Source organism: Phodopus roborovskii, unplaced genomic scaffold (assembly GCF_943737965.1).
Source record: "Phodopus roborovskii unplaced genomic scaffold, PHOROB, whole genome shotgun sequence".
Lineage (NCBI taxonomy): Eukaryota > Metazoa > Chordata > Mammalia > Rodentia > Cricetidae > Phodopus > Phodopus roborovskii.
In genome coordinates, this window is record NW_026126517.1 from 44,167,501 (window position 1) to 44,191,260 (window position 23,760).

General features: G+C 38.4%; 1 protein-coding gene across 4 annotated transcripts in view; it reads left to right on the forward strand.

Moving 5' to 3' along the window:
* The window catches only part of Vps13c (vacuolar protein sorting 13 homolog C), a 147,044-nt gene that overhangs the window by 65,700 nt on the left and 57,584 nt on the right, over positions 1-23,760 (forward strand). For all 4 annotated transcript variants that reach the window (XM_051197858.1, XM_051197859.1, XM_051197861.1 and 1 more), the window contains 15 exons: positions 3,885-4,001; positions 5,057-5,160; positions 5,333-5,500; positions 7,652-7,956; positions 10,266-10,413; positions 10,959-11,067; positions 13,828-13,952; positions 15,200-15,356; positions 16,195-16,274; positions 17,745-17,804; positions 18,484-18,646; positions 19,109-19,222; positions 20,875-20,978; positions 21,360-21,527; positions 23,083-23,387. In XM_051197858.1, the coding sequence (XP_051053815.1) occupies positions 3,885-4,001; positions 5,057-5,160; positions 5,333-5,500; positions 7,652-7,956; positions 10,266-10,413; positions 10,959-11,067; positions 13,828-13,952; positions 15,200-15,356; positions 16,195-16,274; positions 17,745-17,804; positions 18,484-18,646; positions 19,109-19,222; positions 20,875-20,978; positions 21,360-21,527; positions 23,083-23,387 (2,227 nt within the window). The remainder of the gene's footprint in view (positions 1-3,884; positions 4,002-5,056; positions 5,161-5,332; positions 5,501-7,651; positions 7,957-10,265; positions 10,414-10,958; positions 11,068-13,827; positions 13,953-15,199; positions 15,357-16,194; positions 16,275-17,744; positions 17,805-18,483; positions 18,647-19,108; positions 19,223-20,874; positions 20,979-21,359; positions 21,528-23,082; positions 23,388-23,760) is intronic.

Consider the following 23,760-nt stretch of genomic DNA (forward strand, 5'->3'; position numbering starts at 1 on the left):
TACCTAGTTATGGGCCAATCAGCTTTTTAATAACAATGAGAGCAATGCATATTTGCAGTGTACAAAGATTGTTCCACAGCATTTCCCCCTTTTTGTGTAATTAAGAAGGAAGATTTTAACTTTAACATAGTAAAATTATATATAACCAACGAGTTATCAAGTAAAAATTATAGTTATAATATCTAGTTTATTTGTACCTGGCAAAATTAGAGAAGATATTTTATTATCTTCGTTATCTTTATGAGTTTAAAGTTTTATACCTGATTTACTTTTTAATCATAACTAAGGAAAACTATACATTTAATTACTTAAATTTCAAAGACCCCAGAATGGGCGTAATGTTACCTAATGACAGGGACATCTCGCTGCCTGGACTCAAAGTTCTTCTGTCTTATTGGGTGGGGCATCCAGCTGTGACTGATAGGCCTAGTATATCTGACAGACATTTCTGTGAAGCTGGACTTTTGAAGGACTGTTTTCCTTTGTCTTGGTAAAGTTTGCCAGTCATTTTCTTTTGTGTCCTGCTTTCCCAATTTGGACCCCATACTATAAACAGTTGAGGCAAGGGGGACTCCCAGTAGCTAAATTTTGCCACAAAGAAAGCAAACTCCATATGGAGTTTCTTCGATTCCCATCATCTTTTCTGAAGTAGATTGTTGTTGCCAGGAACAGACATGTCTCATTGTCATAAACAGCCTTATATCATTCATATTCTGTAGATCTCTGGAATGTTTGAAGATGACCTGTTTATTTAAAATATATCTTTGTATGGCCTTGAAAACATACCTAACATGACTAACTACCAACCTGCATTATGCTATTATACTAGTTTGTAATAGTAACTTTCAAGGATTAGAAATTTACATTACATTGTTAAATTAGCTGCTTAGGTTCAATACCTTAAATGAGTAGAAACGTATATACAGTATATTCTAACAAAAATAACCTTAAATGTGTATCAGTACAAAATACTGATCAGTACAAAATCAGTACAAAAATATCTTAAACAAGAGTAGAAACATACATACAGTATAACAAAAATAACCTGATTTGTGTCAGTATATAAAAATACATACTAATGTAAAATATTTAAGATCAGTAGTTGCTTTTTTTGTTTAAAAGTAGATTCATAATCTACCACTTTATCTTATCATTTCTATATCCTCCCCTTTTTCTTTTTAGAACTAGATCCCTGAATCTGTTCTCCATTATTTAGCCTTTTCCCTGACCATTACCAATAACAAGTTGTAATCAGCTCTCCTTAACTGTGACAAATATCCATAACCCAAACCCACTGAATGACCAAAAACCTCCTACTACACTTCTTAGGAATGTGGGTATCATGTTCTTAAAATTACTTTCTCTTGTCTTTGGGCGTTGGCATCTTTGAGGGAACTTTGAAAAAAAATCAGGATAATTGTCAAGCCTTGAAGCTGTTCTGGATGCTGGATTACCTGGACCATCTATTTTTATTGTTGTCTGGTCTCCTTGCTCTGTAAATAATACACTTTTAAAAGTAACATACATATCTGCATTAATACAAATATAGACTGTGTACTGTATACAAGTCAGCCAAAAATGATGTTTTGTTTTATGCTTGAGCAGGTAAAATATACATTATGTGTCTTGTAGTTCTTCTAGGTTTATTTATTTATGTTTGTAGCCAGGGTTTCAGGAGGTCTTCCCTGATCAAACCTGATTCATATCAGCCTGGAACGAATCGATAGCCTCTCATTTCCTGTGGAAATAAAAACATAACTTCTCCCCAGAGTAACACATCTTTTTACTTCCATTTTGAAGTGAAGCCATTTTAAAGATACATATATTGGTTTAATCTAGCAGCTTTCATAATCAGATGTCTTTTAGCAGCTATCACTTCCTCATTAGCAATAAAAGAATTAAAGACAACATAATGACATACAAGATCCAGACTCCCATATATTTTCCATCTTTGCACGGCATTTTCCTTTATTTTACTTTTTATTTCTTTGTATGTTATTTTAAAACTATTTTTTCCCATGACTGTTTATACCATTTCTCTTTTCTCTTCCAAGCCTATGTACACTTTTGAACACACTGTAACTGTTGAGGTTTCCCCTTCTGGATCTGTCTTTACTGTGTATCTGTGACCTTTACTGTCTCCATGAGCAAAACTTAAACTGTTGCATATCTTTGCTCATGACATGCTGTCAGCTGGCTCCACCCCCATTGGTTCCCTGGGAGCCTCACCTCATGGTGGAGTTACTGGTGGGAGCCATGTTTATTGTTCAGCTCTGGGAAGTTACTGGGTCCACATTGCTGTAGGCGTTTCTACCTAGTGTCATTTCATTGAGTATCATGTTGCCCACTGCTTATAAACCCTATATAATTGCTCAAAAGCATGACCTTTTAAAAGAGCTATGCCTTTCTTTGCCCACTAGCACCAAGCCTCCTCGAGAGAATGTGGTCACCAGGAATCCACCTTTGACTCTGTGTTCTGAACATTTTTTAAAAAACATTTTTAGGCTTTATGTGAATGTACATGGCCTCAGACATTAGGTACCATTTGAAGGCAGATTTCTGTCCCACCTTCCAACTCCCAAATAACCATTCAGAGACTTATTATTAATTGTAAGAGCTCAGCTGATAGCTTAGGCTTGTCTCCAGCCAGCTCTTACAATTTAAATTAATCTATGTGCTGCCCCAAGGCTTGTTTATCTTATCTAGGAACTTCCCAGTTGCTTCTAACTTGTTTGTCTCGACACTCCAGACTCCACCCTTCTTCCCCGAATTCTTTCTGCCCTCAAAGTCCTGCCTAGCTATGGGCCAATCGGCTTTTTATTAGCAATGAGAGCAACACATATTTACAGTGCACAAACATTGTTCCTCAGCAGCAATACTACTGTTTCAAGAAACTTTGGTTTTATTTTGCAGCTGGGGATGGCCTTTGCAGGGTTACTAGGAAAACCTGTATGTGTACTGAGCCCTGCTTCCCATCCTAGTGTCTCTGGAAGACAATTAGTCTTTGAAGAAAGAGACCCCAGAGACATGAAGACAGAGACTAAGTGATCGTATCTTTAAAAAAACAAAAACAAAAAAAACAAAAAAACTTTTGTTTTTATGTGTTGGGTGTTCTGTCTGCATGTGTGTCTGTATACAACACTTGTGCAGTTCTGGTGGAGTCCAGAAGTGGGCATTGGATCTTCTGGTACTGGAGTGATTGATGGTTGTGATCCACTAGGTGGTTCCTGGGATCCCAGGTTCTCTTAACCATTTCTTTTCTTTTTTTCAAGAGTACAATAAACATGTACCAAGACATATTTTATTCAGAGTCACTAAACAAGTCTCAACAAAGGCAAATGTTTAAAACCATAAAATGTATATTCTCTGATTACAACGGAATTCAATTAGAAATCAGGAACACAACTCAGAAAAAAAAAATTCTCAAATATATCAAAATTAGAAACCTAGTATTGAGGTAGGCAGTGGTGTTACACACCTTTAATCCAGTACTCAGGAGGCAGAGGCAGATAGATCTCTGAGTTCAAGGCTAGCCTGGTCCACAGAGAAAGTTCCAGAATACCAGAATTACACAGAGAAACCCTATAGGGTGGGAGGAGGGGGAGAGAAAGATTTCTTTAGCACCCTAGTGATTGCATCTTATTATCTGAGAATCTAGAATTTGCATTCAAAAGAACCTAGTTCATATTCTGACTATCTACTGTGTGATTTTAGGTATATTATCCTTTGTTTTTGAATTGTATGATCTATTTACTTTAGACTTTTTATGTGTGTTTTATATAATGCGTTTTAAATTTTATAATTATATATTGATACATGTTATGTAAAATATTTGAAGAAACTTCTGTGAAGTTTACTAAATTCTGTTGTTTTTTTATTTTTAGCGATGGTGTCCTCTAGAGATAGTGACATTATTGGCTTTAGGCTGTTTGCCAAATTGAATGCTTTCTGTGTCACAGTCTGTGATGAGAAGAGCAATATTGCTGAAATCAAGATACAAGGTAAAGTATCACTGTATTTAACAACTGTTTAGCGATACACACTTTGTCTTCTTCCCTCTGCTCCCTTTCTCTTTATTGCAATGTTAGAGAATATACATACAGAGGACTCTGAACTGCAAACAGTTGACTGGGTATGCCTGAATTGGATGTTTTCTTCCTAGGATTAATAATGGCCAAATTCTGGCTAGTGTAGTTTTTTTCTCCCATCCTTTCCAGATTGGTAATACACCTACTTATCTAAACTTTGTTCACAGAACTGTTGTAGCCTCTGTCAGGCAGGTCATTGGCTACTGTGGTGAAAACTAGTACAACCTGGGGAGGAAAGGGTTGATTTCAGCTTACAGTTCAATATCACAGTCCAGAGAGGGCAGCAACTCTGAGGAAGGAACTCAAGCAGAAGCAATGGAAGAATGCAGCCTGCTAGCTTGCCCCTCATGGCTTGCTCAGCCTGCTGGCTTTTACAGCTCAGGACCACTAGCCCAGGGTGACACCACACACTATGGGCTGGATTCACCCACATCAGTCCTGAATTAAGGCAATGCATTATAGACTTATGTACAGCCCAGTTTCATGGATGCATTTTTCTCAGTTGAAAGTACCTCTTCCCAAGTGGCTTTACCTTGTGTCAAGTAGCCATAAAACTAGCCAGCACAGTTTCCATGTAAATAGCTTAGTATCTATAAGGTATACATTTTACTTTATTTTTTTCTTATCTTGAATTGATTCCTTTGTACTAGATTTTTTTTTTTTGCACATTGGGAGATTGAACATTTAGGTAATTTTATTTTTTATTTTTGTTTTTTTAATAGTCTTTATTGCACACCCAAGATAATAGTCTTTTCAGTGTAGTATGAAAAATGATAGACTTAGTTTATTTTTCTATTTCGTTTATTCTTTGAGAAATTTCATACATGTATACAATGGAAGATGATCATAGCTACTGCCATTTACTCACTGTAGCTCCTTTCAGCTCCTCCCGCTGTGTTCCCCTCCAAGCTTCATATCCCCTTATATATATAAATATAAATTATAACACTTAACTTTGTTTTCTTTAGGGCTTGATTCTTCCCTTTCACTTCAGTCAAAACAGCAGTCACTCTTTGCCAGGCTGGAGAACATCATTGTCACAGACGTTGACCCCAAAACAGTTCATAAGAAAGTATGTAACACTGAAAAGATAGTTACTACTACTGCATAGAGGTTTTAAAATACCTTATTTTAAAAATTAAATGTGCTGCTATAAAGATTATAATTATTGGCCTTTTCTACACGGGGCTTTATTTTGTAATTGCTTTTCTAGGTAGAGTACTTTCACATTTCTGGTTTTTCAGGCTGTATCCATAGTTGGAAATGAAGTTTTTCGTTTTAACTTGGATTTGTATCCGGATGCCACTGAAGGGGATTCCTACACTGACATGTCCACTGTGGATGGTGTGATGGCATTGCACGTCGGCTGTATTAAGATTGTCTACCTGCATAAATTCCTTATGTCATTGCTGGTAAGATCGCCCGTTTATATGTTCACATTTCACATTAGAAGCCATTAAATGCTATGATTACATACGTTGTAAACTTTGAGTTTTGGGATATTTTGATTATGCCTATGTGTATGAATGTAAGTGGCGGCCGAAAGCCCTCTTTAACATTTGAAATCTAAGTCATTGAGTTTTTGTCTGTGATCGAAGTTAATTTTCTTTCTTTTTTTTTTTATTTATTACTTTACATGTCGCTCCCAGTTCCCTCTTCCTTCCTCCCTCCCTCTATCCTTCCCTTCCTCCCTTTTACTCTCTCTGCCCCCTCACATGCACCCTGACCACCCTCCCCTCCCATACCCCCACTCCAATTCCACATGTAGGGGAATGCCATCCAGGTGGGGTCATGTAGATCTGACAGGTCATTTGAAGTAAGGACTAGGACTTCTCTCCTGTCTCTAGGTTAAGGCAGTATCCCTTCATGGGGGATGTGTCTGCAAGGTCCTTTTGTGCACCAGGGATATATCCTGGCTCCACTGTCTGAGGTCCCTCAGACTGCTCAGTCCTTCTGGCTGAGACCCATACTCAGGGGGGCCTGAGTCAGTCCCATGCTGGCTTCCCAGCTATCAGTCTGGGGGCCCGTTAGCTCCTCCTTGTTCAGGTCAGCTATCTCTATGTGTTTCTGCAACCTCTCTGTTTGCATCTGGATTCTAGTTCAACTCAGTGTTTAGGTATGGGTGTTTGCTTCTGTTTCCAACAGGTATTAGATGAGGGCTCCATGGATAAGTTAGTTGTTGATCTCACTATCCGGGAAGGGCATTTATGGTAGCCTTTCCATGGTTGTTCAAATTGTTAGTTGGCGGCAGTCTTGTAGGTCTCTAGACCTTTCTTTAGGTTCAGTTTTCTCTTCAAACCAATAATGGCTCCCTCTGTTATGCTCTCTCTCTCTACCCCCCTCTCTTCTGTCTTCTATTCCTACCCTGACTCAATCTTCCTAGTGGCATGTGTTTTCCTCTCCTCCCCCTCGCTTTCTCCTACTTCTTTCTCCATTCACTGCCCCTCCCCCACTTCCCCTGTGCTCTGGGGGGACTTGTCCCTTCCTGCTTCTGTGAGGGACTTTATATGAATCTCTTAGAATACACCTTGTATCCTAGTTCCTCTGGTGGTGTGAATTATAGGCTGGTGATCCTTTGCTCTAGGTCTAAAATCAATATATGAGGGAGTACATACCATGTTCCTTTTTTGTGACTGTGTTACCTCATTCAGGATGGTTTTTTTCAAGTGCCATCCACTTGCCTGTGAATTTCAAGATTCCATTATTTTTTTTCTGCAGAGTAGTATTCCATTGTGTAGATGTGCCACATCTTCTTTATCCATTCTTCAATTGAGGGGCATCTAGGTTGCTTCCAGGTTCTTGCTATTACAAATAATGCTGCTATGAACATAGTTGAGCAGATGTCTTTGTTGCATGGATGTGGATCATTTGGGTATATGCCTAAGAGGGAGATTGCTGGGTCCTGTGGTAAATTAATTCCCATTTTCCTGAGGAACTGCCATACTGATCTCCAAAATGGCTGTATGAGTTTGCACTCCCCAGCAGTGGAGGAGTGTTCCCCTTTCTCCACATCCTCTCCAGCATGAGTTGTCATTGGTGTTTCTAATTTTAGCCATTCTGGCAGGAGTAAGATGGTATCTCAAAGTTGTTAAGTTTCTATAAGGCAAAGGACACAGTGGACAAGACCAAACGGCAGCCCATAGACTGGGAAAAGATTTTCACCAATCCTACATCTGACAAAGGGCTGATCTACAAAATATACAAAGAACCCAAGAAACTAGTCAACAAAACACCAAACAATCCTATTAAAAAATGGGGTATAGAACTGAAGAAAGAATTCTCAATAGAGGAATTAAAAAAGGCTGAAAGATACTTAAGAATATGCTCCACATCCTTAGATATCAGGGAAATGCAAATCAAAGTTAATTTTCACCCTTGCTTACTTGTCAAAGCTGGGCATCTCATGACTGGGGATGGATTTCATCAATTCCTTCCTTTCACTAGGAAAACAGGCCTCAACTAGAAGGACTCTGTTGGAGGAAATCACGTATGTGCTAGCAGAAGGTAGGCTCATGTACAGATGTCCCTGTTTCTGAATTTCTCCTTTTACATTTTGTCCACAGAGCTTCCTGAATAATTTCCAGGTGGCCAAAGAGGCGCTGAGTGCCGCCACTGCCCAGGCTGCAGAAAAGGCTGCCACGAGTGTGAAAGATCTTGCTCAGAGGAGTTTCCGTGTTTCTGTCAACATTGACTTGAAAGCACCAGTCATTGTCATTCCCCAGTCCTCCATTTCCACCAATGCTGTCGTGGTAGATCTTGGATTAATTAGAGTTCACAATCAGTTCAGTCTGGTGTCTGGTGAAGACACTCTGAGTCCTCCAGTGATCGACAAAATGGAGGTGCAGCTTACGAAACTGAAGCTCTCTAGGTGAGTGTGTTCAGTAGCTGTGGTGTGAAGTATATATGTTAATGTCTCATGATTTATTTTATACCATGCTTCTTTTACAAAGAACCATTTTCTGATCAGCTAGAGTGTTTGTGTATGTAATACTTCATGTAGGGCCAGTAATTTTTCTAAATTTTCTTTAATATCTATATACTCGTGTTCAAAACAGTGGTTGCTAACTGTTTGAGAATAGACATCTTAGCCAGGTGTAGTAGTGTATGCCTTTAATTAAAGCATTTGGGAGGCAGAAGCAGGTAGATCTCTGTGAGTTCAAGGCCAACCTTGTCTACATATTGACTTCCAGGACAGCCAGAGCTTTACACAGTGAGATACTATCTCAAAAACAAATCAAAACAAAACAAACAAACCAAAAAACAATATCTTGATCCTTTGTCCCTAATGTCTTAGTCTGTGTTCCGCAAAAGCAAAGACTTTTATTCTTATATTACCTATGATATAAATAGTAACTTCTAGAAATTAATATTGGCATGCTATATAATTTGAGTCACTATTGAGGATGTGTCAGTTGTTACAGTGATGCCCACTATACTAGTCCCCTTCTTGCTGCTCCTACGTGGAATCACACCTGGCATTCATTTGTGCTCTCTCCTCTTGAGGTGATTTCTAGACTAGCAGACCTCTACTTCTAAGAGCTGTTTTCCCTTCTGTATGAAGTTGGTGGTTTGGATGAGCATCTGGCTCTCCTTAGGAGAACTTACACATTTTGGTAGAAATAGTGTGTAAGTATACTATGTCCTCAGTGCTCATGCTATGTGGCATGTGAAGACACTCTGTGGGGGGATATTTGCCCAGGCACAGAGGGCCTGAGGGCCAATAGGCCCTTGCTGGCCTAAACCTGCTATTTGAGCATGTGGTTGGTAACTTCTCCAAATTGAGCCAACCTAGGTCTGCCAAGGAGCTCCAGAAGCCATGAGATAAGATGACCTGAGCCAGTCTTCACCCACCTGGTGCCAGTAGGATATATAAGGCTTTCCCCTTCCTAAAATAAACTGAGCTTGCGACACCCAGCATGTCTCCTGGGACCTGTATCTTTGACCCTGCGCCTACTTGCCCGCTCCCCAAGGAGCAGCACAGTGGGACAAAAGCATCAACACACGAAGATTTAAAAATGATTTTCTTCTCATCAAAGGCAATTTAATTATAAAAAAGTATAAAAATACAATTATAGGCCAAGTCAAGAAGATAACCCCAGTGGGAGCTTTCTGAAATGCCTTAGTGACATCTGTGCCTTCTGATTTTCTGGTTTCATTTGCTGCTGCTCCCTCTCTGTTATGTTTAGTCTCATTATGAACAGATACACAAGCATGCACTCTGTGGAAGGCACTGTCAGTGACTGTATCACTGTGAGAGCATCACGGTGTGATTGTAATCAAGCCTATATTAGTCTTTCCGTGTGTCAATAAATGTGACATGGATAAGTCTGCTGCACATGTAAGATGCTACTTTTTAAATGGCCAATTGTTCTTATTAGTAGAAAGAGTAGATTCTAAAATTGTAGAAAGTATAGTTAATGAGGAAACCACTCATGGGGTTGTTAACCATCTTGTGTATGATGGGTAGAATTGCTCTATATTATTGATATGATAGGTAGTCTGGTAGTTTGTCTACACCAATTTTTCCACAAACACAGAAGTAAATGTATTGCAGTTGACTTTGTGGAAAGTGTGTGGTTCCCAAGAAGTAAAACCTTTCTGCTCCATTGTCTTAGCAGAGCACTCAGGTAGATGTAGCCCTTCATTGAGTGAAGGATTGTGTGTAATGTGACACCAACTATATTATTCCTAGGTTAATGTATTTGATTATTTCTTATGTATCTGCAGCATTGTGAATTAAAAGCCAAAACCAAAACCAAACCTTTAGCTGAGTTCTTCTCCTCTCTACAGTTTTAAGAAAGAATGTTTTCTTAGCTGGGCATGATTGTGCATCCCTTGAAATCCAGCACTCAGGAGGCAGAGGCAGGCAGATCTCTGATTTCAAGGCCAGCCTGGTCTACAGAGTGAGTTGTAGTACAGCCAGGACTACACAGAGAAACCCTGTCTCAAAAAAAAAAAAAAAAAATTTTTTTTTCTTAATGGCTCAATGCTTATCCCATGTTTTACATGTTTTAATCTGTCTCTGCTAGTGGATTATAGACTAATTACTAACTCAACGTTGAAACCTCTCAAGCTGCAGTGTTACAAATTAGTGTCTAGAGCAGCAGGTGATCCTTGGCACTCTGTTCCTTGCTGTCTGTGATGGCCTGTGATGATGTACTCCCTCTCTTTTATTAGGACAGCAATCCAGCCAGGCATCTCCCATCCTGATATTCAGCTGTTGCACCCCATTAACTTGGAGTTTTTTGTAAATCGGAATCTAGCTGCAAGTTGGTACCATAAGGTGCCGGTTGTAGAAATTAAAGGATGTCTTGATTCAATGAATGTAAGTACATGAATGGAAATATCTTGGCTCTTGAAATTTCAACCCTTTCTCAAATGTACCCAAGGGGAATGCAGATTTTACTGAGTGGTAAAAGAAACATTTTGGTGAAACTTTGTCCAACAAGGTTAATAATCTTTCCAGTAGGATTTAACCTTCAGTTAAATATTATTAACTTTTAAATCGGCCACAGACCCATTTATTGTTATATTCTCTCTTATAATGTATATTATTTACACACTTGTTTTTAAGGAGATCAAAGTATGCCTGAGGTAAGGAGTGAAATGCATGAGCTTCTAGAACTTGCTATTGAAAAAAATGGATTTGATTTATTTAAGTACAATTAACTTTAAATAAAAATCAGCCAATAGCGTTAAAATTGATTCACACACTTTATTATTTATATGTTTTAATTGTAAAAAGTGAAGCAAGTAGTAAAATCCGTGGGTGGCGATTTTGTCAGGGTTATTCTCTTATTGCTAAGAATTGCTTTCCATATTATAGTTGTTTCATTTTCAAATGTATTTTGTTCATCATCTATTTCACAGGTTAGTCTAAATCAAGAGGATCTTAATCTTCTGTTTAGAATACTGGCAGAAAATCTTGGTGAGGCCCCAGAAGACTTGGATAAAGGGCAGCCTAGAAAACAAGAGAGAGGTAAGATGGCAGCGGATCCGTGCACTCATGCCTCTTCCCAATCCAGTAGCCACTGAATGTTGTTTTCCATTCTAAAAGGTTTCTTTTGAAACCATAGTAGGGAATTGAACTAGGGTCTTGTACATGCTGAGGCACACACTGTACTGTTGAGTTATATCTCCAGCTTGAAACACAATAAACATGAAGCAAATAAATAAATATTTACAAACTGTGATTTGTTTTACCAAGAAAAATAAGATACTGTTGAATGTAAGTGTGACTGGAGCTTATTGTCTCTTTTTAGCCAAGCAGACAGTTGCCAATTAACATGTTTTTCAAACTGCTTGAGCTTAGAAAAGGCCATTAGGGAGGGTGACCATTAACCAGTGGTGAATTTCTGTAAAAGATATAAATTTATATGTGTAAAAAAAAATTAGAACTCTAGGTTGTGGCATATATTCTATCTGATATTTATTTATAAGAATTAAATTAATAATAAATTATCACCTCCCAAAGATAGTAAATATAGCATGTTAAAATAAAAATAGAAGACAGTTTAAATTATTAACTATGGCCATTTTACTTAAAAAGTTTTAATATTTAAAGCTTTTATATGTATGTATGTATGAATAGCATACACATAATGAATATATTATGCACACAAGATGTATTTTTTTTCAAACAAGCATTGGTGTGCATGCATGTGTGTGTGTGTGTGTGTGAGTGTGTGTGTGTGTGTGTGTGTGTGTGTGCATGCATGCGCATGTGCATGGGCCCACTGTGCTTTGCTGATGTTTTCCTACAATGAAAGTTGAAGTTCTATATATTTCGTACTTGTGTATGTGCTATGTCTTGACCTCTGTCTGGTGTGTATGTGTGTCTAGACAGGGGTTCTCTGTGTAACAGCCCTGGCTGTCTTGGATCTTACTCAGAACGCTGGCCTCCAACTTTTAGAGATCTGCCTGCCTTTGCCTCCCAAGTGCTGGGATTAAAGGCATGCATCACCATGCCTGGCTCCTTCTGCCATTTTTTTTTAATGGTTTCCTTGCATTGGATTCATGCAATCTTTATTAATGTCAGTTAAATTTAACTAGTATTATAGGTTTTAATAATTGAGTTTATCTCAAACTTTATTGTTTGGGAGTTTAATACAAGAGTAGAAAGTGTTTTGATCAATTTAAAGTTTGGCAGCTTTACCGGAGTACTTAGCACTCCTGTCCTTTTGTTTTTCTGTAGCTTTCTAACAGTTTTATTAATTTTTTTTGAAGCTTTTGCCCAGTGACTGAGTGAAAACTGTTTCACTTTTCATTTTTTATTGTATACAAATCTAAGCCTATACCTCCAATTGTTTACCTCAAAATTGTCTGTGTAATCGCCTGAACAAGATGCCCCACATTCCTCAGTACTCCTCCCTGTGCCCTCTCGGTTAGGACATACCCTGCCTGCCTCATAGCCTACTCACAGGTCACTGCTATTCTGACTTGTGACCCTGTCAATGTCTTAATTTTACGTAAATGGAGCCATGAAAAATTTGCACTTTGATGTTTGCCTTCTTATTTTTATGGTGCACTAGTTTTTCCTATAGGGAATCCCTCTCTCTGCCTCATGAGGCTGGAATTACAGGCGAGCTATCACACCACTTGGTTCCTTATTTAGTTCCTGGGGACCCAAGCTTCTGTCCGCTGATGCTGGCTTTCACAGCAGGTGCTTTAGGTATTGAGCCATTCCTGCTGCCCCTTACTCTGGGTATCTTCTTTGGTGACTGCCAAAACTTGGTAATAATTACTTTTATTTGAAGAAATTCTGGAGTAAGGTGACAAATGAAACTTTGCTCTCTGCATTGCCTTCCTAAAGGTATTAATGAGTAGCCTGACTTTCCCATGTGGTTTTCTAGTATAGGTTATACCGCAGGGCCATGGGGTGTTGAATTAGTGATCAAGATGATGTTAATTGCAATAATGCAGTGACAGAGTTATGTAGTTGACAGAGTAGGCTGTCAAGTCAGACTGATGAACTTGAACTCCACCATTTGTGTATGACACTAGGCAAGGTGCCAAATATTTCTAAAAATTATTGTGTTCATCTGTGGGATGGAAACAGTAAAGTTCTCTCCCTAGAGGGACATCAGCAGGACAGTTCATGCATAGCTTGTTGCTTAGTGTCTGGAACCATATTTGTTAGGGTCACATATAACTTTATATATGTGATAGCTTCACTATTTTTGTGTGTTATGAGTTAGACAACAGATGTATTGCACTTCGTGGTGTGTTTCAGAACAACATCATAGCCATGAAGCTTTTCTTTTTCTTCCTAGACTGGCACACAAGGCCCCCTTGCCTTTCTTTGCCTTATCTGTGGTTGCCCACCTCATGCCTTAGCCATACTGCAGTCTGCTCTGTTTGCAGACCCTGTCATGTGTCATCTATGTGTGTTTTCCCATCATTTCTTACTTTTGAAAATGTGGACTGTCTTTTCTGTGAGGAGCTCCTGGTCCGTGTGCATGACTCATCTGTGTTAATATTTTCTTCACCTCCCCGACTTCGCTCTGTGCATTTTATGTACACCCTATAAATATTTGCCTACTTCCTGTGAATAGGTACAGCTTGATTCTTCCATTTGGCTTTCAGTGTGTGAGTGTGTCTCTTTGCTAAACTATGAGCTTTCTAAGGCTGAGAGGTGTTAGGGATTTGTGGACCTTTAGAGTGCTCATACATGTTTTCAGTAGGTGTCAGTGAAAGAAATAAACAAATAGAATTACATGTTTCTGTTTACCATCTTTAGGTGAAACAAAAACTTGCCGAGAAGTTGCTGTGCCACAGGATGTACACACCACACAAGATGCTAGAGTGGAAGAGACCAGATCCATAGACATCATTAATGTACTATTAAACTTTGAAATTAAAGAGGTGTGTAATTTTCATCACTTTTTGCAGTGCGAGGTAAACAGGTTATGGATAGTTATTTCTGTTAAGCTAAATTTGTAGGTAATTGATATATTGAGAAAAACCTTAGACTCTTGATGTGATCATGTGCTTTATTTACAATTTGAGCATTTGCCAAGGACTCCTTACAGTTTAGGGATCCAGTATTTTTAGAGAAAATGTAAGCATTTCTGTAACTTGCTTTTTAGTCATATAGGATGTTGGATTGTGGTTTACTTTGGATTTAGGGAAATAGAAAAATGTTTTGCAAATTAATGGTAGAAACTCTTTGGCAAATAAATCACAGATTATTCACATTTAAAAAAGCTACATTACTTCAGTATGGACTGTCTTCTTTCTTATCTGTTCAACAGCTGTCCTATGTGTGTGTGTGTGCCAGGGCTAAGGCTACATTAGAAAATATATAGATTAGAAATACATTTTTGTTTTTCCATTAAAAATATGCTTAGGATAGGCTACTTTCAGAGCCTGTAGTGTAGATGTAGTGCTTGTGCATCTGAGCAGGCTGAGAGGGTTAGGAAAGATTTCTGGGAGGAGGTGACATTTGAGTGGAGTTTGTAAAGAAAAGCAATAAATAGTTTGAGAAAATGCAGTGAAGAAAGGGCTTGGGTTAGGTAGAAAGGGTCGGTATGGGTAGAAAGGGGTGAGCATAGATGAAAAGGGTTGGCATGGAATACATAAGTTCTTTTCCTAACATTTATTATACACACTAAGATAGTTCTATCTCTGTGGAGCTGGTTGGGCTGGAGGGAAGGGATTTGGGCTTCCCAGGTGGATCATTGTCATTGTACTGTCACTCTCTAGAGGGAGGCTGCCACCTAGTGGGTAGAGGCAGGAGTGCTGTGACTGACCTATGCTCAAAATAGCACCCCAAGCATAACATGACTTGCCCGGGGATTTGTGTAGAACTTAGTGGGGCTTTCAACAGAATTTCAGACAGAAGCTGTAGATAAGTTAGGACTTGTAAGACTGGACCACTCCCTGCCTCCTTTCCTGCCGCATTCTCATACCCCTCCTCTCCCCAGGCCTTGGCATTTCACCTTTGAAAATATTTAGAAAGGTATGTAAGGTAATTAACAACAGGGAATTTTCAGGTTCAGAATATCTTTTCTTTGTGTGAATTTCTTCATATCACTATGTGTAGTTACTGAGTCCTTATTGTCACTATGTGTTAGTGACACATTTGTGGAAATCCACCCTCTTTCTTTTAGGTTGTGGTTACTTTGATGAAAAAATCAGAAAAGAAAGGAACTCCCTTACATGAACTGAAGATCCTGCATCTTGGGATGGAAGCTAAAGTAAAAGCCCATGACATGACTGCTGAGGCTTACCTGAGAAAAATTAGTATGCAGTGTTTTGATTTTCCTGGTAAGTGCACAGGCCCGTCTATGGAAAGGCAGTGCAGGTCTGATAACCAGCATAAACACAGCGCTACATTCTGCATCCTTCTGTTTACTGTGTGTATTCCTTTCATACCCAGTGTGTTGGTGATGGTGTAAAAACCTCACCTTAGTGACTCTAGTGACATGAAGACATTAAATCCCAGTCACAGAGCCCAAAGACCCCTTTTGAAAAGTTAATTTACTAGGAAGCCTAACTTTACATTGTTTTACTTGCCAATTACATGCATGTTAAGGTCTCTTTTAAATTGCATTAGCATGTGCTTGTAAAAAGTTAATGTTAAACAAAAACTAGGTATACAGAAGGAGACACGACCCAGCTCAGCTGCTAGTATCACTTCCTCCCAGGTGACCATGAAATGACTGCTTAGTGGGTATCCTGGATTTTTAAAAATTTATTGTTGAGACTGAGTTTTATAGTTCTCATTTGTTTAAACTTTCTAAGGACTCTGTGGAGCATTTGTGAGAAGATAAACCCTTCTTGTGTTTTATAGCTGCCTTTTCTCATGTTAGGGATTGTTCATACGAGGGTAATACCTGTCTGTAGTACTAGCGTATGGGAGCTGGTACTGACTAGTGCTGTTTTGTTGCTAATTTTGCAGTCTTTCATATTTTCTTTCCCATTTTTCAAAGCCAGACTTACTGAGATACAGTTTATAGATAGTATAATACATTTGTCTGTTTTTTTTTTTTTTTTTTGTATTGTTCTCTTATAAGTAATTTTCTGAGTAACTGGCTGGTTCTGTTTTACAAGATGTGCGAAGTATTGAAGGGATGACATGGATAAATTTTCTTTTTCCTTTTAGATTCCAAAGGTGAACCTCTGTACATTGTCAACTCCTCTAATGTGTCTGATGGAACCCTCCTGAAAATGCTGTTCATTAAGGTACCTGTTCTAGTTCATTTTTATTGCTGTGGTAAATACCCTAACAGAAAGGCAGTTTAGTGGAGAAAAGATTCATTTTACCTTGCAATTCCAGGTTATATAGTCTATCATTGTGGGTAAATCAGGACAGGAGCTTCAAACACCCAGTGATACCACACATTCACAGTCAAGAGCAGAGAGAAATGAATACATACATGTTGCTTGCATGTTTTATGTTCTTCTCTCCACTGTTATACAGTTGAAGACCTCTTGCTAGGGAATGATGCTGCCCACAATGGGCTGGGTCTTCACCTCTCAGTTGAAGACAATCCTATATATGTGTGCCCACAGGTCGGTTTAATGTAGATAATCCTCACTGAGGCTTGCTTTCCCAATGATTCTAGGTTTTGTGAGGTTGACAGTTAAAGCTAAGCATCACAGCACCTAATTTCATTTCTGGGGTTAATATTGGAGTATGAGAAGTTATTTATATATTCCCTTCATACTTAATATTTGGATTCTACTCCTGTATTTTCTTCAGTCCAAGTTGGTTGATGATGGATTATGGAAGCGTATCAGAATCCTTCATTCTCCACTAACTTAACAAGCTTCTGTGGAATAAACAATCAAAGCTGTGCCATATGCTGAAGAAAAGTGTGGTATAAAATAGATACCAGCCTTTTTCACTTTTGGATGGGCCCACCTATTAAGATGTACTAACATCTCCTTCGGAGGAGAATAAGGAATTTGAGATTGTAGATCTGTTGAATATAGAGCATGTTTATGTGGTCAGTTTTGGGGGCATATTCTTATTTGCCTATAAGAAACATGTTCATCCATGTTCTGAATGTTTCCCCCTTTTTTTTGTTACTTGCCTAAATGTATCAGTCCTCTGAGGGTTAAAGAACAAAGATAGTGTATTTTTTTTTCTTGTTTTTGTTTTTATATCTAATAACAGTAAGGGGAAAAATCAATGTTTTTCAAAATGAAATGACCCCAGCATACAAATTTTAAATGAGTTGCAGCAATAAGCAATAAGCAATAGCTTATGTCCCAGAAGTCAGCGTCCCTATTCCAGTTCCTCAGAATTAAATTTGCTTCATGTTCTCTGACTCCTGCAGTGTATGCACTGGACGGTTCACTCCTAGAGCCACTAAGTGCTCCTTTCTGTGCAGATGAATTTACCCATTCAGACTCTGGGTGAGAGACTGGAGAAGTTACCTAGCTGTTAATGTGTAGATCTTATTTCAGGAAGGTTGTATAAATCCAGTCTTATTAATAAGTAATACATATTGGTTATGTGGTGGTGAAATGGACCCTGTAAAATGGTTTAAACTGGAGCTTGCTTAAATCACATTTTAAAATCAAATTATTAAAAAAGTATGATTGTTGTCTCTTAATAGCATACTTTAAGATGTAAAATATATATGTTTTCAGTGTGTAAAATTCTAGTGTTTTTAACTCAGTGGTGTAATTATTAATTGCTTATAGGCAGACAGTGATGGACCAGAATTTAAAACTGTTCATGATAACACCAAACAGAAGCTGAAGGTAAGTCTTTTGTATTTCATTTTAAGACTGGGTTATTGATGATTAAATGTAGCCTGATGGCCACTTGCAGTTGTGAGGTGCAAGGTCTAAAATTTGAGTGTAGTAGATCTAAAATTAGCACATATAGAATTGAAATGAAAGTCTTGCCAAAACTTGTTTCTGAAAATATTATTTAAAAATGCAAATTAATTATTAGTGGACTTTACAAATAATTTTTGCTTGGAGAGAATTTTGTTCTCTTTAGCCACTGTAGTTATTTGGCCTGATGTTGGCAGCATTGAACATTTGCTCTAGGGCTAGAAGATGAAGGAAAAGATAAAAATGGCCTAGGATAGACACACATGTAGTCCATTCGAGCATATGTAGTCAGTGTAGGAATGCGACCATTATCTTTAAGACTCATCAAGCTATGTTGAAGTTAGAATTAATGTCTTTACTAGGAGTGGACAGAGCATTGGTTTATTGTTTGGTAAGGACTGACAATATATAGTAACAAAAAGGATTAAATGAAATTAGTAATTTGTTCTTAATTTAGGGGTCCTCAGTTGAGCCATTCTTGTGTTAGTGTTAGTTGCATACAAACAACCCAGTGGTGTGACTGTGACCCCAGTGACATGACCATCCCCCTCACAATGGTGTGACTGTCCCTGAAACCCTCCTCTGATCTTCATTGTCTTAGGTTTCGTTTTCATCTTTGGACTTGGTGCTTCATTTGGAAGCTTTACTTTCCCTTATGGATTTTTTGTCATCTGCTGTTCCATCCTCTGAGTCTTCCTCCTCTGAGAAGGAATCAGAGCTGAAGCCGCTTGTGGGGGAATCCAAAAGTCTTGCCATCAAAACTGGTATCAGTCTTTCCAATAAGCTGTCATAGAATAACTTGTATATGAATCTAGGATAAATTTTAACACCTCAATGTTCACTGTGTCTAACAGGTGAGGGTAAATCTGAAGAAAACAGGTTCTACTCTTACGGGTTTCCTTTCTTTTCCTAGAAGGAAAAGACCAAAAACCAAAAGATAAAAGAACCCCCCCCCCAAAAAAAAACCAAAAAAACCAAAAAACAAACAAACAAACAAAAAAACCCATGTCTGCCTAATCTAGGCATTGTGGTTGCCTTTGTCCATAACTGAAGGCCAACATGCTGGGTTTTATCTGAGTGGCAAAAATACATATTTACATTGTCTTAATAGAGACTTTAAGGGTTCCTTTTACATATTATGTGTTTTTTTTTTTAAATTAGTGAACTTAACACTGTGTTTTACCTTCTTTGCACATCACTGACCATTGATTTCCACTACTTTCCAGTGGCCAGCACTTCTGAAGGTGATGTGTTTGATTTGAAAGTCACAGCTGAATTAAATGCCTTTAACATCTTTGTTTGTGATCAGAAGAGTAACATAGCAGATATTAAAATACATGGTAAGTAATTATTAAAATACATGGTAAGTGTAAGGAGGATTCAGGCATTATGCTGGCCTGCCCCTGTCACCTGGCAGAATGCACTCAGGCAGTACTCTGGTCAGCCCAGGATTCCATGAGTACTAGTCTGCAGGCAGGTGTAAAGGACCCCTTTAGAAGACAGACAGCCCACTTACATTCTCTTTTTGCTCTCTATTTTGTTTTCTCTCTCCTCTTTTGGTTGGCCACCAGCTACCCCTCTCAGTTTCTCTCCCCATCTTCTCTTCTGTTCCCAGTACCTCTGTGTCTCCTCTTCTCCCTCACTCCCCTTTCTAAATAAACTCCTCATTCTACATCTCTTCCCTTCTCCCTCACTCCCCTTTCTAAATAAACCCATCCTTCCACCTCCCCGTCTCCGTCACCCTCACCCGCTATGCAACCTGCTATGCTCTCCCACGTGGTCCCTTTCCTTGGGACCCCGCTCACTTAGGACCCTCACTCAGGACCACTCACCCCTTCTCTAGCCTTTATTCCTATAACTGTAACAAAAGAACAACAGTAATTATCCTTCCATAGTGCTTTGGAAAGTTGAGTGGATTTATATTGAAGATGTATGAAAGCTTTGAATAAATGTACTTTGAAACAGTAGAGATAGACTTGTTAAAATCTATTGCTCCATTGCCGACTTGAGATATTCTTTACACATTTAAATAATTTTAGAATATATATGAGACTTAAGGTTTTATTGTGATTGCATTTTTAGAATATGATAATTTTAAACTCAGGTGAATATCATAATAACTCATAGTGTAAACAAAAAAGAAGTCACTACTCTTGTTTCCCTTAATTTTGAGCATACATAGCATAGCAAAAATAAATCTGTGGAAGACATTTTAAACTTTTCCTGTCATCAGCATGAGTGGAGACTTGAGCCTCAGGTTATAAGTAGATTCCAGAAAGTAGATTCCAGAAAGCCTGCAATCTTGAAGTTAACCACTGGTCAGTGTCAAACAAATTAGTTTAACTTTCTGTACTTTACTTCCCCCTTTAAGTGGTGACATGGTTGTTGTGAGGGTGACATTTATACATTTATGCATATGGACAAGTGCATAGTACAATGTAAGCAGTTCTAGAAGGTTGATAAATCAGTAACATTCAGCAAACACTTCCAAGTCTTAGCTGTCGGCAGTCTCCCATGAGGAGGAGTGCTTTGCAAATCCTTACGCCTTTGATATCATGAGCATGGCAAACTTTTAAAGTTTAGAAAATTATACTATAGATATAAATTATTGTAGAAATAATTCTTAGCTGTAAGACAATGCTTATTTCAGTTTTAATAACATGTATCTGTGAAGTACATTGAAAAATACTGTCTCCCCAAGCGAGTGGCTCTGATCTCATCAATGCATAGGATATTGTTTTCAGAGAAATAACATTACTTTATTTAAAACTCAGTGGCTTTAATTTTTGAAATTTTTTCAACTTTTACATATGAGGCGTATGCTTACTTAAAAGTGGTACCACCTTTTTTTCTTAGGTATCTCATACATAGGAACTGATTGTGTTAGCATGTCTGATAGTAATTTTTATTTACCCTGTATCTCGGTAGTATGTTAGCACACTTAAGCTTGCTTACAAAAAGGAAATATCTGTAAATGACGTGTGTCCTGTAGGAATGGATGCCTCTATTTCTGTGAAGCCAAAGCAGACTGATGTGTTTGCCAGACTTGAGAATATCATAGTTTTGAATGTTGATTCCCTGTCCATTCACAAAAAGGTAATTACAAAACCTGTTTCTGTGTCGGAGTGTGTTATTTGGGGACTACATGTCACTAATTATTTGTTTGCTGTATGTTTGTTATTTGACTGACATATGTTGGGCATATTAGGGTTGGAGATGAAAATGGAAGATTGACTTCGGGTTATAAAGCCTGCTATGCAACTATTTGAAAAAGTTATTTCTGGAAAGTAGTGATGGGTAGGCATTTTGTTAATGAAGTCATGTTTATAGAAAAGGAAAACATTGATGCATGTTAAAGGTTGAGTTTCCATGTTGTTTCTCACCTGTCAGGCCCCTGTGAATCAGAATGAGTACTGAGGGTCCAATGGCCAGGACTCTGTAGCTCTGCTGTAATTACTCATTGTCTTGTAATGCCAGGCTGTCTCTATTTTGGGAGATGAAGTCTTCAGGTTCCAGATGACTTTGTATCCAGATGCCACAGCAGGCGATGCCTATGGCGATATGTCTAAAGTGGATGGCAAACTTAGTCTCAAAGTGGGCTGTATTCAGATTGTCTATGTTCATAAATTCTTCATGTCTCTTTTGGTAAGTTTATTTATTTATTTCTCACTAATGTCTCACTGTGGCCATGTACCTGAATCTAGACAGTTAAAATCTTCACTAATAGGATATTTTTGTTAGCCTTCTATCACTGTGACAAAGTACCTGTGATAAACAGCATAAAAGAAAAAAAAAACTTATTTGAACTCCAAGATTAGTAGCTTTTGTCCATGATTGTTTGGCTCTCTTGTTTTGGGAATTATGATGAAGGAGACTGTTCTGATGGAGGATATATGCTGGAACAGGGCTGTTAATTTCCTGGCTCCTGGGGAACAGAAGGGAGAGATGGGTTCCAGGTCCCTGTGTCCCCAGAAAGAGCATTTCCCTGGTGACTACACTTCTTTCCATCAGTCCCTACTCTAAAACTCATGGTGCATCAGTAGTGTCACAGCCTGGTAGCCTTTAGCACAGACTCTTAGGTGAGCAATTACGATTGGGACCATAATGAAGGGCTATATAATAAACACCCAAACTCTGAATAGAATATTCTAATTAAATAAACATTTTAAATAATAGTAAACCAAATGGACTTTTTTTTTACAAATTATTGTATGTGTATGTGTACATGTGTATGATCATGTGTTGGGCATGCATACCACAGCATACCATTTGCAGGTCAGAGGACAATGTTGGGGAGTCAGTTTTCTCCTACCTTTCATGGGTTCCAGGGATCAAACTTAGGTTGCCAGACTTGGGCAGCAATTGCCTTAACCAGTTGAGTCATGTTACTGGCCCCCAAATGTAAACTTTAATACTCTTTTTAAACATAAAAACTACCACTCTCATCTGGGAGGTAGTGGTGCATGACTTTAATCCCAGCACTTGGAAGGCAGAGGCAGGTGGATCTCTGTAATTTTGAGGTCAGCCTGGTCTGCAGAGCTAGTTCCAGGCTATACAGAGGAACTCTGTCTTGAAAAACCATGAAAACAAAACAAAATAAAAATTATCATTCTCTGACATTTTCATAGTTACATTTTAAAGTACTGTTGGTATTTTATTTTTGTTTATGTATGTATTATTTCCTTTATTTAATACTTGTATTTTATACATGGGATCCCATATAGCTCAGACTGGCCTCAAGTTCACTGTGTAGCTCAGGATGACTTTGTGTTTCTGATCTTCCTGCCTCTGCCTCCCAAGTGCTGGGACTAAAGGCATACACCACCACACTCAGCTATTATTTTTATGTATTTTATTGTTTGTATTATTTGATGATGTAATTTAGGGATTTCCAGTATTAGTTGTTTGATAGAATGCCCAAATATGCACTTGAAGAACAAATATTGAAACTTACAGTTTTGATTGTTTTTGTGATGAATCAGGCTATGATATTCTTAGGTTTACTGGGTTAGAATGCTGTCTAACATCCTTTTCATTTAAATTCCAGTTTAAGATGCCTGGTTATTCTGAGGAAAGTGGGTGCTTAAGTCATAGGCAATGTTTCTCTCACATGCCCTCTGTATTGAGCTTTCATTCAGAGTAGATGCTTCTTTAGGGTTTCCTTGGGGGACTGTGTCAACCTGCTGTTCTCTCCTAACAGAATTTCCTCAACAATTTCCAAACTGCCAAAGAAGCCTTGAGCTCTGCCACAGTCCAGGCCGCAGAAAGAGCTGCATCCAGTGTGAAGGACTTGGCCCAGAAGAGCTTCCGGCTTCTGATGGACATTGATTTGAAAGCGCCGGTTATTACTATCCCCCAGTCTTCTGTGTCACCTAATGCCGTTATAGCAGATCTTGGCTTGATCCGAGTTGAGAACAAATTTAGCTTGGTGCCTGTGGAGCACTACTCTCTTCCCCCAGTGGCTGATAAGATGAGCATCCAGCTTACTCAGCTGCAGCTCTCCAGGTATGTGTGTATCATCTAGCTGGTTGATGCTTTCTGTGCATTCCCATAAATTTGTTTTCACCTTCAGTAATTACTGTGATAATTCATATTTCTCATTCTTTGCTTATTCCAATTAGGAAACTTGACTGCTGCTTTCTGGCCAGTAGTTAATGGTAGTATGCTTTGTAATGCCTACAATTTGTCTTAATAATTTTATAGTTTAGTTGGTTTTTTCCATTTTTTAAATATGGTTGTAAAATTAAAGTTTCTTAATAAGGAAGGGGAAGGGCACCTATTCAGGATGCTGAGCTGGGAGAGTCATGAGCTCACAAGTTTGAGATGAGTTTAGGCAACATGGTGAGACCCAATCTCAAGATAGAAAAAGAACTCTGTA